The 18,181-nt window shown below is 39.4% G+C and overlaps 2 protein-coding genes across 2 annotated transcripts in view; one reads left to right on the top strand and one right to left on the bottom strand.

The window, feature by feature from the left end:
• Nucleotides 1-4,360, top strand: part of LOC126373562 (polypeptide N-acetylgalactosaminyltransferase 5) — a 44,830-nt gene extending 40,470 nt beyond the window's left edge. The window contains exon 14 of the mRNA XM_050019724.1: nucleotides 247-4,360. The gene's annotated coding sequence lies outside the window, so the exon portion shown is untranslated. The remainder of the gene's footprint in view (nucleotides 1-246) is intronic.
• Nucleotides 4,361-5,082: 722 nt separating this feature from the next.
• The window catches only part of LOC126373558 (mitogen-activated protein kinase kinase kinase 7), a 28,890-nt gene continuing 15,791 nt past the window's right edge, over nucleotides 5,083-18,181 (bottom strand). The window contains exons 8-10 of the mRNA XM_050019719.1: nucleotides 7,958-8,142; nucleotides 6,732-6,842; nucleotides 5,083-6,228 (exon numbers count right to left, since the gene is read on the bottom strand). Coding sequence (XP_049875676.1) covers nucleotides 6,136-6,228; nucleotides 6,732-6,842; nucleotides 7,958-8,142 — 389 coding nt within the window. The 3' untranslated portion in view covers nucleotides 5,083-6,135. The remainder of the gene's footprint in view (nucleotides 6,229-6,731; nucleotides 6,843-7,957; nucleotides 8,143-18,181) is intronic.

The following is an 18,181-nucleotide window of genomic DNA, read 5'->3' as shown; positions in this document are numbered from 1 at the left end:
TACATCTACCAATAAGTATGATCGAAGATTAATCACAATCAAATATAGCCTATGTCACTGAGAAATATGTAGCTTTCTATTAGTGAAATCGGTTCAGTCGTACCAAGAGAGAACTTGCAGCCATAGTTGGTATTCTTATCATATATGTGTAAGTTTGAAAGGATGTGGTTGTGCTCACAAAATATTTTTTTTAATATATAAAAAATGTAGAGACTATTTTTAACTTTCTTTAATTTTCCGTTTCAGGAATGACAACGATAGACCATAACAGTCTTCCCCTCTCGTTAGATATCAGATTAATAAAATTCCTTATTTCTATATCTGAAATTTTATATCTATTAGATGTATCGACACTTGAGGTCCTGTGAATTGTTGACAATACATAAATATGCTGTAATATGTTGTATTCCCTGTAAACGTTGCTCAACTTTAGTATTGTCTACGCGTAGTGAGTTTTTAATTTCATATTTTTAGGTATTTTTAGAAGATTTTATTGAAATTTGAAAACTATGATTATGAATGGTTTTTTTGGCTTGCGATAGAATTTAATTCAGTAGAGATTATATTTATTTTGTGTCCTGACGAATATGCCTGTTAATGTAATAGAATTTACGTAATACTCCATGACGGATAGGTTTGTTTAGTGAATGTTTCGCAGGATTATTTGTGGCTCATGGAGAATTTTGTTTGTAAAATAGTAATAGTATGCTTACTTATCGTTACGGGTACTCTATGACAAGGGTACGTTGTACCCACGGTTTAGTAAGTCGCGGTGCTAATCTTCGCCACTAGGTATAATTGCCTGTTATGTCACTTCATGTTAGATGGCTAGAGGCACGACCGTGCCATATACCAGCCACACTGCACACGTGTTGTATTGTTTGACTTTTACTTCACCTTTTCTGTAGAGATTACTTCGCTATGACACTACTGCCATTGTCACAGGGAGCCGACTCCCACAGATGAATTTATTTTCAGATATACTTATGGTGTGATAGAGGTATGTCTAGACTGTGTTGAATTGTACTGTTTGTGGTTGTTTATTACTATCACAGCTCGTGTATGTTGAGATTTCACGTCGCACCGAGTGTTCAACAGTTGTACAAGGTGAAATTTTAAATTACATCTATTTCAATGACGTAAAACCGGTGTGTTATGATTCCCTTAGTTTAATTACTTACACTTTCTGTTCTCGTTTCGTACAATATGAACGCACCATGTATACGTTCGTACGTTTTTAAACTAAAATCTCAAGTCAAAATTTCACCTTGTGCGTGTATTTCAAGTGTGAGATTATTGTAGCTAAGAGAAATATTTCATATAATAAATAAATTACATATTGTTATTGTTAAATCTGCAGCGATTTGTATGAGTTGTCGATGTATCACTTTATACGACTTGTATGTATTTTGAACCATCTTGTAGATGTAACAATAATTGTTATAAACTGTTGCCTTAATTAATTTTATGACGTCTCAAATCAATTCGTGTTTTTTATAAAATTGTAATATTGTGGTAAGGGTTAATGAGTAATATAATAGTGCATATCGTCATAGAATGAAAGTTGCTTGATGGAATTGTCTATATTATAATTTTTCTCTTGTATTTCTATTCTATATATACCTAGAAAAAATGTTTCAGATTCATTCTCGCGTATTAGAAAGGTTTTGTAATAAATTGGGCCGTTTACAACGAAATTATGATAATAATCTTATAGTAGAATAAATTATGAATTTGGTTTACTTGCTTTTGAAGCTAGCAAGGCGACGGCTCGCCAGGAGCCGCGGGGTCGAGGGCGTCCTCTCGAAGCCGAATTATATAGTAATTTGGATATTATTACACCTAAATTAAAAGTTAGTGATTTGGTTTTAAGTTTTCGTTTGATATATCTATTAAGTTAAAATACGGAAATTTCTACCATATCACTGTAAATTATTGTAATATAGACACGTTTATGAATTATCGAGAAATTGGCATATGGATTTATTTATATTTACATCACAAGTTGTAGATGTATAAAAGGAGATCATCGGATTTCGGCCCAGAAGTCAAAGTGGCGGCCAAAAAATAATTTTGCTATATTCCGTTAGACCTTATCCGTCTGAGTATTTATTACTATGGCACCAAAGCTGTAGGGTCAATATCTTCGGTTTTATTCGAATTAAAAGAACTGTATTTTTCATACATTTTGGTGAAAATGTGAAGTGCCGGCCAAGAAACAATATTGGTATATCCCGTTAAAACTTATCCCTTTGACCATTTATTATTATGGCACCAAACGTCTATGACCATTATTTTGGCTTTTATTGGACTTTACGTTTTAGTTTCTAAGTGAAAAGTGCCGGTCAGCAAAACACATATGTCAAAACTATCGAGAAGATACCTGTAAACATTATTCACTATGACAATAAACGTGTATGACCAGTTTGGCTGTTGTTGGATTTTTAAAATCTCGATTCTTGATTTATTTTGTTATAAAATAAAATATGACAGGCGCGTTATTTAAAGGATCGTCAGAATGTTTATTACTATGACATTAAACGTCTATGACCACTATTTTGTACTCAATTAGATTTCTCAAAAATCTGGAGTTTTCATAGATACCTTAACCTACACTTTGGCGAAAAAAGTTTTGTCTGGCGATAATGCAGGTAAAGACGTAATATCGTGGTCGTCATTGGACACATTTTTATAAATCAAAAATAGGTTTTCGTTTGACCACTATCTCACCTGATGGTGATACATGCTTTAGAAGCTTATTTTTTTAAAGAAAAGTGAGGTACGATGCTATGTCGGCCGAGTAGCACCAGGACATTGTGATCGGCATACATGCAAAGTACAACTGCCTGACTCCTGTCTTCCCTAACAGCTACTTCAGACGTCATGCCAAAATACGAGTTTCGTCACTAGATGGCAAGCTTATCTTTGGAGGGTGGTAACCATCTACGGTCAAGATGAATCAATACCATAATTTGACCTAAACTTAGGCCGTAACGTTGAGTCGAATGCAAAAACTACAGCCAACGTCATATCTAAAATCAGATAGTATTAATATAGAAGTTCACCTAACAACACACAAAACAAAAACAAAAAGTATTTATCTGACTAATAACTAGTCATAGGGAAAGCTCTGCTTATTGTCATTGTTAAAATGTATATAAAAAAAGATTTTTTTAAAAAGTCTAATAAAAGCCAAAGTCGATATTTGGTAATATAGTAAAGAAATACGTTTCAAGTCGTTTACCAAAAGATTTGACTTATTTTGTTTCGCTGGCTGACATTTTCCCATTTGAACCAAAACGGAAAGAGAGACGAATAAAAGTCAAAATAATGGTCAAAAATGTTTTGCGCCAGATTATTAAATGTTCTAAAGGTCCTTTGTAATCCGCCGTTTCGCAAGTTTTGCTTAAAGCACTTTATTTTTAAACAAAACAAAAAAGAAATCAAGATTTTTAAAATACAATAAAAGGCAAACTAATGGTCATACACGTTTGGCGCTATAGAAAAAAATGTTAACAGGCATCTACTCGATACTGTCAACATGGTATTTTTGGTGGTCGGCACTTTTCACATTTGAACTAAAACGTAAATTCCAATAAAAGTCAAAGTAATGGTCATAGATATTTGGTGTCATATTAAAAAATATTGAGAAGCAACTATTAGACAGATTTGACGTATTTAATTCGATGGCCGGCATTTTAACATATTAACCAAAACGGAAAGTCCAATAAACGTCAAAATAATGGTCATAGAAGTTTGGCGCCATACTAATAAATGTTCTAACGGTCCTTTGTAATACGCCTGTATCCCTTTTATTCCCAACGGACATATTATTTTTTTTTACAAAATGTATGAAAAATCGAGATTTTTAAAATCTAATTAAAGCCAAACTAATGGTCATACACGTTTGGTGTCATAGTAAAAAATGTTCACAGCAATGTACTCGAAAGGTTCGACACATTTTTTTTCTCTGGCCGGCACTTTCGAATTTGGGCCGGCCAAAGTATGGAGAGCCGATGATCTCCTTTGTACTACTTATAAAAAATATAATATTCTTTTAACTTCTTATTGTGGAGAATTGTGAAAGGATAGTCATTTAGACGAGATTGTAATTATTGTAAATAAGTTGTTACGTGAACATTCGTCCAATCGATACTTGCGAGCATGGCGGTCAACGCTCGCATATGGAAAGCATTTATTTATATACTACTAAGACCTAGAATCTCATGTGCACTACAAAATTATAAAAGTAATGAAAAGTGCCAAATTCTTCGAGTTTATTTTTGTTAATAACACATTCACCATTCCAATAGACGAATATGAAACATTACATTGATTAAATAATTTGGACTGAATTTTATTTTACTTGTTTTATTTCTATCTATCTATATTTACATCTATCACTTCGTGGCGGAGTGGTAAGTTTGATGTAGCCTACAATACCCCCCGATCAAAAGTTGTAAGCAAAAAAAGAGGGCGCCACTTTACCACAACCTACTGTTTGCCGCTATTCTATACCATAGTGCAATATTTTTAGATATTTTTCTGCCATCTAAGCCCTTTAATCCATGTTCGTAACTGATCTTTGGTAACCAGATACGAACATGGATTTTTTGTTCTTGCTTGATAACCAGTTACAATAATGGAATTTACTTGTCGTTTTTGTAACCATGTTTCATAACCAGCTACGAAAATGGTTTTTTTTTGTGTTCGAATACATATATAAATAATAGTTTAAAAATGAAATATAAACATCGGTGCAGCCAAAAGTTATTAAAAATATCATTTTCATAAACTCAGCTACGAAAGTGGATAAAATGAACAGAGAAAAAAAAACCATTTTCGTAGGTGGTTATGAAACATGGTTACAAAAACGACAAGTAAATTCCATTATCGTAACTGGTTATCAAGCAAGAAAAAAAAATCCATGTTCGTATCTGGTTACCAAAGATCAGTTACGAACGTGGATTAAAGGATCTAAGCTAATATAATAGGAATTTTGGTCATTGAACCTCATATTTTTATTCTATCTAATGTGATAGTTCAGTAGTGCCGACGCGACGGTGAAAAGTAAACTCAGTATAAATTCTATACAATTTATTTATTACCTTAACATTTCCTTAACACTACTAACACTATCTTACATTTATACGATTTATTTTCAAAGACCAATTCATACACACAATATAATTGAACTCACAAAGTTTACCAATGTGCTGATTTGTTGAGAACAAAAAATATTGTGCTATGCATTTTGACAGATGTCAAAAACAAAAAACGTTTCCTAGTGTTTGGTGAAGTACATTATGAAAACAACAACAATATAGCACTAAAACGTGCTATTATGTCGAATACAGTACAAACAAACATTATTAATATACGCGATAAGCGATCTTGCCATTCGTTTAACAATTCCCATGATTTACAAAAGGAGGGGAAAAATAAATGGTATGGGGTCTTATTTTTGAATCGCTCGCCTGCAAGTTACATTCCAAAATATATACCCATTTCACGTAAAACATCACAACTTGTCATCTCAAAAAATGAGACAGGTATATATTTTCGCACGTGAGTTGAAGACGAGCGATTCAAAAATAAGGCCCAAGGTGTTATGTCAACAGTGAAACAAGACATTTATGGAAGTTAAATACAGGACATGCAAATTATAATTCGTTATTAAATAATCTCATTGATGCTTATATAATAATGACGATAAATACACCTGTAAGTAATACAAAACGCTCGATAACGAATTCGGTTAGTTGAAATGTCAATATAAAATTAAAGAATTTTAAGTACAAAGACAACATTCAATAATATAAAATTAAATTCTTTAAAAAGAATCGTCGATCAAGGCTCATTTGGTGTGTTGAGATCAATGATATGATGGACTGCGGGAAATCTCGCACTACACGTCATTTTTTGGCTTTGATACTCGACAAATTGAGATTGAATTCGAAAATTGGCGGTAAAAACAAATGTAATTTTTACTGTCTATGATTGTCAATTGCAATTGACAGTTGAATTTTCCTTCAGTCTATCATACCCAAATAGTGTAACTAAGAGCTACAAGTACGGTCGAGTATCCGGTGTAGTCAGGTAACAGTGGTCCCAAGTTCTGTTCCCGGCGCCGCATCACTCGTGCGGCATGTCTTCTGAGAGTAACCAACTGTCGTTCTCTGTCCGCAACTGCTTCTTCAAGCTGCAGTATAGTTTGATTAACGAGTCCTGAAAGGAAATATTGGATATTATTATTTTAGGGTTCGAATCCCGGATATGTCCCCAACATATTATCCCAAAAATCACTTTGTGTTCCCTAGTTTGGTTAGGACATTACAGGCTGCTCACCTGATTGTCCGAAAGTAAGATGATCCGTGCTTCGGAAGGCACGTTAAGCCATTGGTCCCGGTTACTACTCACTGATGTAAGTTAGTAGTCGTTACATGAGCCATGTCAGGGGCCTTTGGCGGCTCAATAGTAACCCTTACACTAGGGTAAGCTACCTCACAACCCACACGATAGAAGATTTTAGGAAAAAAATATGTTTTATTTTTTTATAAATTTGGCGGGAGTAATTAAAATTTTATGTTATCAATGTGGGGGAAAAGTTTGTCTCAACCTTCCACTTTCCCACTGCAATAAACATGCATAACATTTTATATTTTACAACAAATAAAAATAAGAATGGTTTTGATAGATGAAGGTAGAAATAGCTATTATGCCGTATTCACCTTTTCATTTTCTAGTTGTATAATTTCTCTCTTCTGCCGTAGCTCCTCGTCGTCCATTTGTTCTTCTAATTCTGATTTGTGCTTGCTGAGGTACGCTAGCTCAGTCTGAATCTGGAATTGATAACATTCACTATTAGTTTAAGAGCAAGAAGTTATTTGCAAGGGATCATTTGCCGATGGCATTCCGTTAACGTAAATTATGCGTAGGTATTCTTTGGAATATATTTATTCAGATTCATAACGGTGTAACCGTACCGTGCTTCAAAAAGCACGTTAAACCTTTGGTTAGTTAGTAACTGAAGTTACTAACTGCATTATTATTATTGCGTATGGCAGACTAATATAAAATATCCTGCGTGGATCATATATCCAGCTTAAGCTCCCCTAACCAAGGCTCTGCCGCATCTGTCACACAATGCAGCTCGTCTATGCCACCTGGGAACCGGTGTACTAACTGCATAAAGTACGTAGTCGTTACATGAGCCATACCAAGTGCCTTTGACAAAATAATGGTGTCTGTATATTGCACATTCAAACACGATAAGTAATATAACATTGAATACTATATTGAACACACAGGAATCACAGAATCGACAACATCAATCCGCCAATTTACATACAGCAATTAACATCTACTCTCTGCTTTGTTTTTGTTTGTTTTTTTACATAGAAAGAAAGGAACGAAAAGAAAAAAGAATATTACATCAATTTTATTGGCTCATTTGCGTTTTGCACGCGATAAGCGAGCAGCATATTACGGGGGCAATTCTTATTCCATCAACTCAGTATGGAATGTAATTTAAATGATAAATGAGTAAAGATTTTTAATCCCTAGAAATTACATATTCTGCCTTTGTTAACCATGATGATAAGTTGTACATCATCTCCCTAACGTTATCCCGCTTTTCACGGGGTCTTACCTAATCTGAAGATTTGACAGGTCCGCTTTTTTACAGAAGCGATTGCCTGTCTGACCTTCTAACCCGAGAAGGGAAAACCAGCCCAATACAGGTTAGATCATATACTTCCAAAACGCATTTCTTAGGCATGAGGGTTATCAAGGATCAAAACATGAATTCGAAAATCATTGGTTTGAGCCCGTGCTAGGTATCGAACCTGCGACCTCAAAATCACAGTCCAGCGTTCTTCCAACTGAGCTACCAAGGCTCCCCTGATGATGATAAGTTGTACGTCAAGTAAGAAATCGAACTTTGATTGACGCCTACCTTAAGATACTCCTGCGCGAGCTGCTTATGCTCCTCGAAGATCCGCTTGGACTCCTCATTGTTGAGGTCCGGCGAGATGGGCCGCAAGTGCGGGTCCAGCATCATGTGCATGGAGTCCAGGTCCGGGTCGGGCTCCGCGGCGGGGGGCGCTCCGCCCTCCGCGCCTGTCGACCCACTGCTGTTGCCTGAGGGAGGAAATTTCGATTAGACTCAAGAGAATCAAGTAATGTTTACAAGTATAGATTTAAGTAACATGATTTGCGATGACCAATATTTTGACAGATAGAAATCCGATCCTGTGATTGGCAAAAATGTAACAAATTAACATAAATTAGGCTCCGATCGGAGTTTATACAAAACAGTAACTCTCCGCCTCGTACCAATTCTTATCGGGCGCCTACTTTACCCTCTCTGGGTTTTACTTTTATCTTAGATTGATTGAAGGGAGCGCGCGCTCGGCTTCTGTCCCTCTCGCACGTAAGGCGGCACGCAGTAAGAATGAAATTTTTGTTTGAAGTGTCTGGGGTGTGGTCATAGATACAAGTCATCAGAAGACTGTTCAAAATTGATTATCACGTGCTCAGCAGTGAAGGAAAACATTGTGAGGAAACCCACATTCCCGCGAAATGCATTTTCGGAGGTATGTGACCTAACCTGTATTGGGCTGATTTTACCTTCGCGGGTTGGAAGGTGAGACAGGCAGTCGCTCATGTAAAAAACCGGACCTGTCAAATCTAGGGAGATGTGAGGGGATCTGATCCATTAATAGGCTTTACGGATGTGTCTTTAAACATAAGTAGCAAAAAACGTTTAAAATTATTCTATTCATTCCTGAGCATGAATGGAGGGTACATTAAGTAAGGTATGCCCTGCAAGAGAAGTAGGTGGCTTTGACGCTTAAAATGATGTGCCACTTGCCAACAGTTCACGCTTTTAGCTAGTAAGTAATACTGATTTTCTGCTTAGAGTTCTTCCGACAAATCCGTACCTAGGTACTTGAGTTCCCGAAGATTCATTACCATCGATCTCGAGAGGGTCGAGTGCAATTTTAATTATGTTATCACTGATTCAGACATCGTTATAACTGAATTAATGCTTCTGTTTGTATGCTTGATACAATTAATAGGTACTTTAGTTAGAGCTTTCGCGATCATAAGTTTGTAGGGAGCTCGAGTACTATTAGCATTACATTTTAAGAGTGACTCTACGTGGGCACGAATTTTCCAAGAACAGAGGTGCTAAAGGGCCACATCGAAGCAATTAATCTACAACATTTGCGCATATAAAAGTAAATGCGCAATGCAAGCAAAATGTCTAATGTGCAAATAGCAATATTGCTTTTATAGATGAATTGCTTTGATGTGGTCATTTTAACCCCCCTGATTTTGGTGTGATTTGGAATATCGAAAGGAGCTTGTTGCGATACTCGACTTGTGAGATTTTGATAAAACTAGAGATGTGTATTTGTTTATGTACACGCGTCCACGCCCTAAACATACATTATTGTTTATGGTAAGCGTATGGTGTTTCAAAGTCAAGTACCTACTTATTTGAATGAATTATTTAATTTCAATTGAATCGGTACATAATATGGTTCCCAATTAAACATCATGCTATCATCTGTCGTCATCCTGTCATTTTGTTATTACATTAAGGTTCGGTCAGTAGCAATCTTTGAACGTAGTAGTGTTTACAAGTTCAATTAAAAATATAAGCAGCCTAAAGCGTCCTGTGGCTTACCGGCTTGCTTCTCAGATGGGGAGCGCCGGTTCGAAACCAATAAGTTATTAATTTATGTTAAGTGCAGTTTTCACTAACACAGTTGGCTCGACCAACAATGTATAAGTAGATAGCATCTCAGAGCGTATTAAAACAGGTTTAGTAAACAAAATGCATTTTCATCTCCTTTTTCCTCTTAGCTGTTGAATCCAAAATACTTTGTAAATTCAGAGATCAAGAAGATTATCTGGCTATTGTCAAATAAACATAGTTTATTTTGGAAACAATTTGGTGATTAAACAGTGAAAATGTACGTACAGTGTGTGATGAAGTTAGGTGGGGTGACGGAAGTATGCATCGATGATGAGTCTTGGTGATGTTATTGGTGTTTACAAGTGATAGTGTTAACGTAAACAAGAAAAAAATGATAAATAACAGTGAATCAGGTGTTTTTGGCTGCGGGTGCGAGAACAATCCGCAGGCCGCGAGATCGCTGCGCGGACGCCGTAGCGTTGTGTTGTGTAGTGTACGTCAGGAGTTAAATTTACTCATGTTGCTGATGTCAGAAGCTTCATCTAGATTCCGCGTTTCCGACAAAGATTCAACCCTCCCCGAGTAGATGGCAGCAGCGAAATTAACTAGACGACCCATCAATCATCGACCTATTGTACAGATCGCTACACGTGATCATATAAATCAGATTGTAAAATGTCAAATCAATTTCAGGGTTTTAAAATGTTTGACTTACTCCGAAGATTGGGGGTTAAGTTTTGAAAAGGATTTCTGTAACAGACTCTAAAAAGTATAATCACACAATCAATCCACGGTTAGGTGTTATATCACTTCAGAAACTATCCTCACGATGCTTAACGGTATCTTTCAGCCGACGGTATGGCAGACTTCTTTCACAAAACAATCGGTTAACAAACGTGGAGGCGTCTTCGGGGAGTTACGCTAACACGGTTCCCGTACGTAATCCGAGCGAGCGTAGTAGGAAGTGGCCGTGCGTGTGCGAAGGGCGGGCGGTGACGCAAGCGGACACTCACTGTAAAATATCCAACTACAGCTGACGGTGTCAGTGATGGCGGCGCGGCGGCGGCGCGGGCGCGCGGGCGGCGCGGGCAGCGGCGGCATGGTGCGTGCGCTGGCGACGGCGGCGCGGCGCGACTGCGGCGCCGGACCGCCCGCCGCCGTCGGACCGCCCGCCGCCGCCGCCGCCCGCTCGAAATAATCGCCGGCCGGGAGCGGACGGTGCAACAAACAAACCGCCGCTATTCGCGGTGCGGTGACTCACGACGTCAGGCGGAGCTAAATGCGGACGCCGTGTGCTGCCGCCCTTCGTGAGGTTTTGCCGATGTAGCTGGCAGGGCGCTCTCCGCTCTGCAGCCGGTCGACGACCCGCGCCCACGCCGCAGCCTCTTGCACCCGGCACGGCCGCCGTGCACCGCCCGCCGTCGCCGCGGCGTGCTTTGTCCGCGCTCGCTACGAGGTGGTGGCGACACTTCCGGTTTTCGTGCAGCTTGTAAACAAGCGCGCGTCCGACGAGCGCTCTCTCCTGCCGTCGCAGCGTCCAACAGCTGCGATTGGCTGCGTGTTGGACGCTCGCCGGCCGCTCGTGAGGCGTGTCCATCGCTCAGGGATAATTTAGGGCCCAACCGATTGCAGCATCGCACTCGGCCCTAATTCATAGAATTCGTGCGTCGGCCAAAGGTGCAGTGCGCAAAAGCAACGTAGTTCCGACGTAAATGCATCCCATTATCAGCGAGTGACAGTTGTATGCAACTGTGTCATAACAGTTCTATTTGTCTGCACTAGGCTGGAGAATACCGAGTAAAGAAAACTCGTTAAAATTACAAAAAAATATATTTTGCTTAGAGAAAAAAGACGACCGAAAAAATAATAGACTATTAGCATGTCTAAGAATACCTTGTTTATATTTAAGGTGTTGATGATTCAGAACCGTAACAATTGCAATCATGTGCACGTCAAGTTCTTGGCTACGCGTGCATGACAAGACTAATGGCGGCCCGCTGAACAAACACAGATAAAACAAGGCATACCGACACTTGTCTTCACGGCTTATATTATTTATTATACAAAATTCTAAAGATTGTATTGTAGTAAATGTGCGAATAGATGTGTGACAAAACGCTACAACCAAAAAAATACTAGGATGTCATCGAGCGTAGCACGTGCCCTTAGAAAATAATGTGGCCGGTGCAGCGTGCCAACTTCGCCGTTTTAATAGCTCATTACACCCGGAATATAAGTTATACAGTCCTAAACAGGGACCAGAATAATCCAGCGCATAAATCTTAGTTCACAGCGGAAGTGGATTGTGAGGTATTTGTTTTATATTTCCGCAACTCGACCGCGTTAAAAATTATCGAGTGAACCACTTTATTGTTTTGTAAGCGAATAGCAATGGTAGGTTGAGGTGTTACTCATCGGCGGGCCTGCCAAAGTGCTGCGCAACGTACGAACGGGGCCCGCTCGTGGGTCGGTTCAATAAAATAAAGTTTAGCGCAGAACTGGCTAATTGCGTGACAGAAGCGATAATTAACGAGGAAGAGGTGAAGACAAGAGCGGGCGCGCACCTTCGCTGACGGACGAGCCGGACGCGGCACCCAGCGTGACTCACTCTCGCACATTTACGACTACAAACTTCGATGAACCATAAAATTCAAACCGGGAACAGTAAATATTCACAACATATTTTAATCTAGCACGGTCTTACACCAGGACAGGGAAACTAAAACTTCATCGAAACGCTAAACTGAAATCACGAAAAAATTATCATTCAAGCATTTTTTTCTTAATTAAAGCACATAATAACGGGTTCTTACCGCGAGAACCCGTAAGAACCCGTTATTATGTGTTTTAATTATGATAATAACCGCGTAAACTTAAAACATTTTTTTCTTTCAAATATACTTCATTTGTACGTCATTTCAATAAGACAGTAATTGTGTGTGACATAATGAAGGCGGCAGCAAACCGTCAGCATCGAGTACTAAGCGTCACATTCGACGGATTGGCTCAGGTGGTTACTTGCGCTTGTCGTACATATCATAAGCTGAAAAAAATGACAATGGGAAGCTGACTTGGCAACGGCCACTTTCGTATCATAACGATCGTTGAGTGCGCATCAGTGGTTATGCTAGCGCTATAGACATTAATGGACATGCATGATGAATGGCCCCTGCTGCCATGTCATGTTCAAATAAAGATTTTAAAATACTGATGTACAATAATGATGAGATGACGAAAAAAGATTTTATTCTTCGCCGGTTTATCTGCGAAAAGTTTTGGGGACGTTCCTATTTTCAGTTTTCCTAGCTCATTCTAGCTCATTCGCAAAATAATAAATGCCTGGCTTAGTCAGAATATCCAAGCGACTAGATAGGTAAAGACCAGCTGCGTTGACGAGACGTTTTTATCCGACTTGGATCGATTGGAAATGACATATTGCTAGGTGACAAACTCCGTGTGCCCACTTCAAGAATCTATAAATCTGGTGCGTGAAGGAAAGCTCTTTGATCGGTGGCATTAATATGTTTTCGATTTGGCGTCTGGACGGGCTGCAGTTACGTCAGCACTGACACCGCGCGGAAACTGTCGGCAGACGACAACTTATTCTATTAGCGAGCTGATTTGTAGCTACACCCGACAATCAGGAAAATGTCCACAAACTCGGCCAACACCTCGCGACGTTGACGTATTGTGAAAGCACAGATTTACACAAAAATCTCAAGAAAAAGCTTCAACTTATCACTTCCAAACTATGTTTAAAAATCACCTAGTAATTTTAACGACGACGGGTGCCCAATATCCACGGAATGTCCAACTTTCAATGTTGGGATCACGTCGGGCAAGAGGTTAGGAATTACGTCTTATCCTTTAAAAAAAGTCTGAATCACCGGAGACACTTTCATTCGATCCGGAAATATCTGCCGTGCGAATTTAGGCGTCCTTGTGTACAAATCTGAAGCAAGCAAAGGACAATAATACGCGCGGGCTTGTAGCAGCGAGCAGACATTTCGTGACTCACAAAGAGCTAAAATCATGCTCTTCATACATTTCAGTATTATTAGTAATATTTTACGAAAAATTATATTTGTGCCGAAAAGATGTTTTTCAACCGTAAGATAATAAGGTTAATACAACATTTTTTCGAGTACACAACCCGATTAATGGGTAAATGTAAGCTGTGTAATGTAAATGTAACTATTTAGGTGATTAGCACCTTAGTAAAGAGGGCAGTTTACAATTCCGTGCCAACTTCCACGTAGCGCGAACTAGATCTGGAGCGGTCACCATGAATGTGCTATTATACGTGATCGTAGCCAGATCACATCAAAGATCGGAGGCGATACGAAACAGGAGTAGAACAGGACAGCTGCGCCGATTGCACGTAAATTGGGGGAAATACATACGAAGAGATTAACTCGCTCGATGAGACTATTGAACAGAAATATCTTATCTCTTACTTTGAGTCTAGTAATAGAGTTCTATGCGACCAACAATTACCCTACTTTTATTTTAATCGATATCATCGTGAAAATTTTGCAGGACCATAACACACCTACCTGAATTTTCATAACAATTTCCAATAAAAAATGTAAACAGAAATGACCACAGGTGGTGAGTGATCTCTTTTCTCGTAAGACACGAAGTAAGGAAGCGAGGAATGTTGTTGTGGTCGATGCGGGTGGGCGCCAGTCGGAAGTGGATTAGATACAGAATTATAACCGTGACGTCTGCGCTAGGGCACTTTATTGAACGCGATGACATAACCATTGCAGAACTCACAGTTATTAGAAAGTAGAACTCATTTCTTATATCAAAAATATCAAAAGAAAACTGAATTTGGGGAAATATACGTTTATGTATCGCGGTAATCTCTCCTTGATGTGGATGATTTGAGATAGAACAAAGAACAACAGAAGAGTTTAATTCAACCAGTTTGGAGATTTATGGACGATCATAATCAGCGACAAGAAAATTTAAAATATTCGTGGACTAAAAAATACAACATGTATTGTAATGGGTCCAATGAGAACTTTTTTGTCTATGGCAGAACAGCTCAGCCTTCATAAACTGTCCGTATCCAGATCTATCAGGTTCAGATAACCGAGCACTTGATATGACCATGTGCCAGAGTGTTTCGATAAGGAGCAATAGGAAGTAATACAAAAGCTATTGGCGATGTTAGCGTTGTGAAATAGCACGGTGAGTCACGCGGTATTTCGGAGGAGTGCGCCCTGCGCGCGCCGCCCGCCCGCGCCCGTACCATCACTAACTCATTTAATTGGAATCCCTTGTAATTAAATAATTGTTTTTTTTTATTTATAAAAAAGGACACTCGACCCTTAATGCCGAACGTCGACGACTAATGAACGTTATCTGTTTCAAAATGCAATAGAAAGCTCTTTCAGACATTTTTGATTTTCAATACGAACCTATCACGGTTTCTGCGCTCATATTTTAAGATCTGAAAATAATAACAAGAACCGAATGGAGAGAGTAGGCGTAGTATTACAGTAGCGGAGGGCAGTACGAAGCTTCGAGTATGAAGATAACTGCGAGGTCAGAGGAACGGTGTAACGATTTTGCGTAAACGTAAGCGCGAGCGCCCGGCGTGTGACGCAGGCGCGAGCCCCGACCTACTTATGTCGTCGAAAAAATCAGCAGATGTTCAACTTTGAGGCGGGATATATCGAGCGGCAGAATGTGTTGTTCCGAATAGAAATAAACTTGTCACATATTTTGATTGTATCTAGAGCGAGCGGTTAGTCATGTGCGATGCCGATGCCAACGGCCCGGTCGCTCTACCACGGCTATAAAGGCAATCGTGCTCCAGACTGATTCACAAGCGCCGTCTGCAAAACGTCTCACTCCATATAATTTAAGCTGTTTATACAGTTTGTAAGTTTATGGTGATATGAGTGAAAATATTCTCACGCTTGATTGAAGTCCTCGATTTTTAATTTTATTCTCCTACCACTAAGCCAACAATCATAGTACTCGTGCTAGACCTATGTCATCAGCATAATATGAATCTAAATCATGGGTTGCAAGAAAATAAATATACCATCTGTTGTGTGTTCAGCAATTATATCGCATCGGACGTGACGGAATGATTAACGCGCGCCGTAAACACAAGGGCCAGTTGCACTCCGTCACGTGATAACACGACGCATAAACACGTGTATTTTTGTATCTTCAAAGAGGGTTGTTTATTATCGTCGCTGTGAGAGATCGCGTACAACAAAAGAGTTAACATTGGGAATAAATTTAGAGCGTTGGTAATTTTGGACAGGAGCCGAGTGCTGTGTTGCCATACGCGGCACGCCAGCCTCATGCCTGCTGCATACCACCTGCCTTCATCACCACTCGGGATAGCCAGGAGAATGTTTGACTAGTGGATGATGGCCATGAGATGTGACAAAGCATCAATAAATTATAATAAAGTTCTTATCGATGTTGTGAATAAGTTTGCTTTCAATTTAAGCATAATTACTTCATAATTTCGATTAGCGAAAGATGGACAAGCTTTGGAACTTTTAGTCCAAATCAATTGCCGGGAAACTATTCTATAAACAAAACTATCTAGACATCTATAACCGTAGGTACGTAATTTACGGACCTCAAAAGCGTAGTAGAGCTGGCTCTCTAAACCTAGATTCTACAACCCAGGTTTACATTGGCAGGGTCTGGACTGCTTCTGTAATTGTTTACATCGTCGCGAGCTCATAAAATAATTAGTGGTGATTCATCGAGCACGCTACTGTGAGCCGAGAGCTTTTGGCATTGCCTTTTGACAGCCGATTATTCCTCTGTCACCGATCGTAAGTGGCGATTATAAATTTAACGCGCATTGTCGCGCATGCCACCATCACTCGTACATCTGATATGATTAATTAGTCCTAATGGATAGGACGAACCTTCTCGCGATACGATCTTGATGTTTTTTTGGACGACAATAATTTTCCACTTGGTCAAGGTCTATGATTTCATGAATCATAAATAATTATAACACCAATTCTTTGGACGGAAAGAGGAAAAATATCAGTGGGAGGGAAATAAACGACCTAACATAATAAGCGTTTGATTATTGTAGTCCCATTTTTTGCGGTGCGAATAGAGCGAATACATTTATCTAAAGATCGAATATTACGCATTCCTGTGGCTAACCACAGTACCAACTAAAAAATAAACACCAAAAATACGTCTCATAATTGTTGGATGATGAATGGTCGGTCCCGGGTTACATCTTGGAACGATTACAGCCTTCGATCGTATGAGTAAGCTTAAGCAATGTTTTAGTTATCAGATGGGAAGGCAAACATTTCAAAAGAATCTTTTCTAATGTTGTAAACAACTGAAAGATCTTTTCGCGTGAGAGACATAGATTCCGATGTGAAGAATCATCACACAAAACAAAGATATTGTTCGTGCGGTCAAGGACCCAGACTTGGTGCGCCTAGAGCCGTAGCAAACTGGAAAACGTCGAGGGGAATATATTTGTCACAGTACTCACTCATGAAAACGTCAACGATCACTTGCAATTTGTCGTAATCAGGTTGCACTGTTATAGAAACTTGAACGGAACAGTCTGTTTGCGGCATCTCACTGCACTATATTGTCATCGGGGTGTCCTTGAGGCGCGCGTGCCGCATTTGTATATTCCTCAGATTGGAGTAAATTCAGCGTGGGAATATATCGCGGATTGTCGCGGCGTACGGCGGCCGGGTGCGCGTGCGCTCGCCGCGATGTTGCATCAGAGTGCAGCGTCGCACGCGGCGCGAGACTGTGCGACGTCCCAAACCTCCCCGATAACCTTAAATTAGATTAATTGTATCGGCTGATTCATGCACCCACACCGATGTAGTGCAACTGTGTCTCCGTTGACATCCGACAAATGCGTTAGCTTAAATTAACAACCGAGAATTACGGCAGATGAATGATTTTTGACACTTTTCATACAAAATCCCGATTATTTTTATACACGGCGCTCTATGGCGCTGGTGTCAATGAACGAATATGTAGACATAAATAATCCCAGAAATAATAATAATGCTTAAAGGTTAATCTGGTAACAACAAATTTCGGATTATAGCTACGATTAATGTGGATTATATCCGAATGTTTGATTGTTTGGGGGAGGCCTATGCCCAGCAGTGGGCGTCGTACGGCTGATGATGATGATATCCGAATGTGCTTTAGTGTAAATTAAAACATTGTTAAGATATAATAATACGAGAGAGCTATTCCAAATTTTTTCCCATAGTATGAGGCCGTAAATTCTGGTATAATCGTTATCGGGAATCGATGTAGCTGAGGTAGCCGTTCAAAGGCCGGTTTACTGTATAAAAATCAACACGTTTGTTTATTTGAGCAGCGCATAACGGGCGCGGTGCCCGGCCGCCGCCACCATGAAAATATTACGACTTATTTACTTTACCACATGCTGCTGACGTCGGTCTGACTCAGCAGGGCTCC

Source organism: Pectinophora gossypiella, chromosome 16, assembly GCF_024362695.1.
Source record: "Pectinophora gossypiella chromosome 16, ilPecGoss1.1, whole genome shotgun sequence".
Taxonomy (NCBI): domain Eukaryota; kingdom Metazoa; phylum Arthropoda; class Insecta; order Lepidoptera; family Gelechiidae; genus Pectinophora; species Pectinophora gossypiella.
The sequence above is the reverse complement of the archived record's forward strand: the minus strand, read 5'-3'. Positions and strand labels throughout refer to the sequence as shown.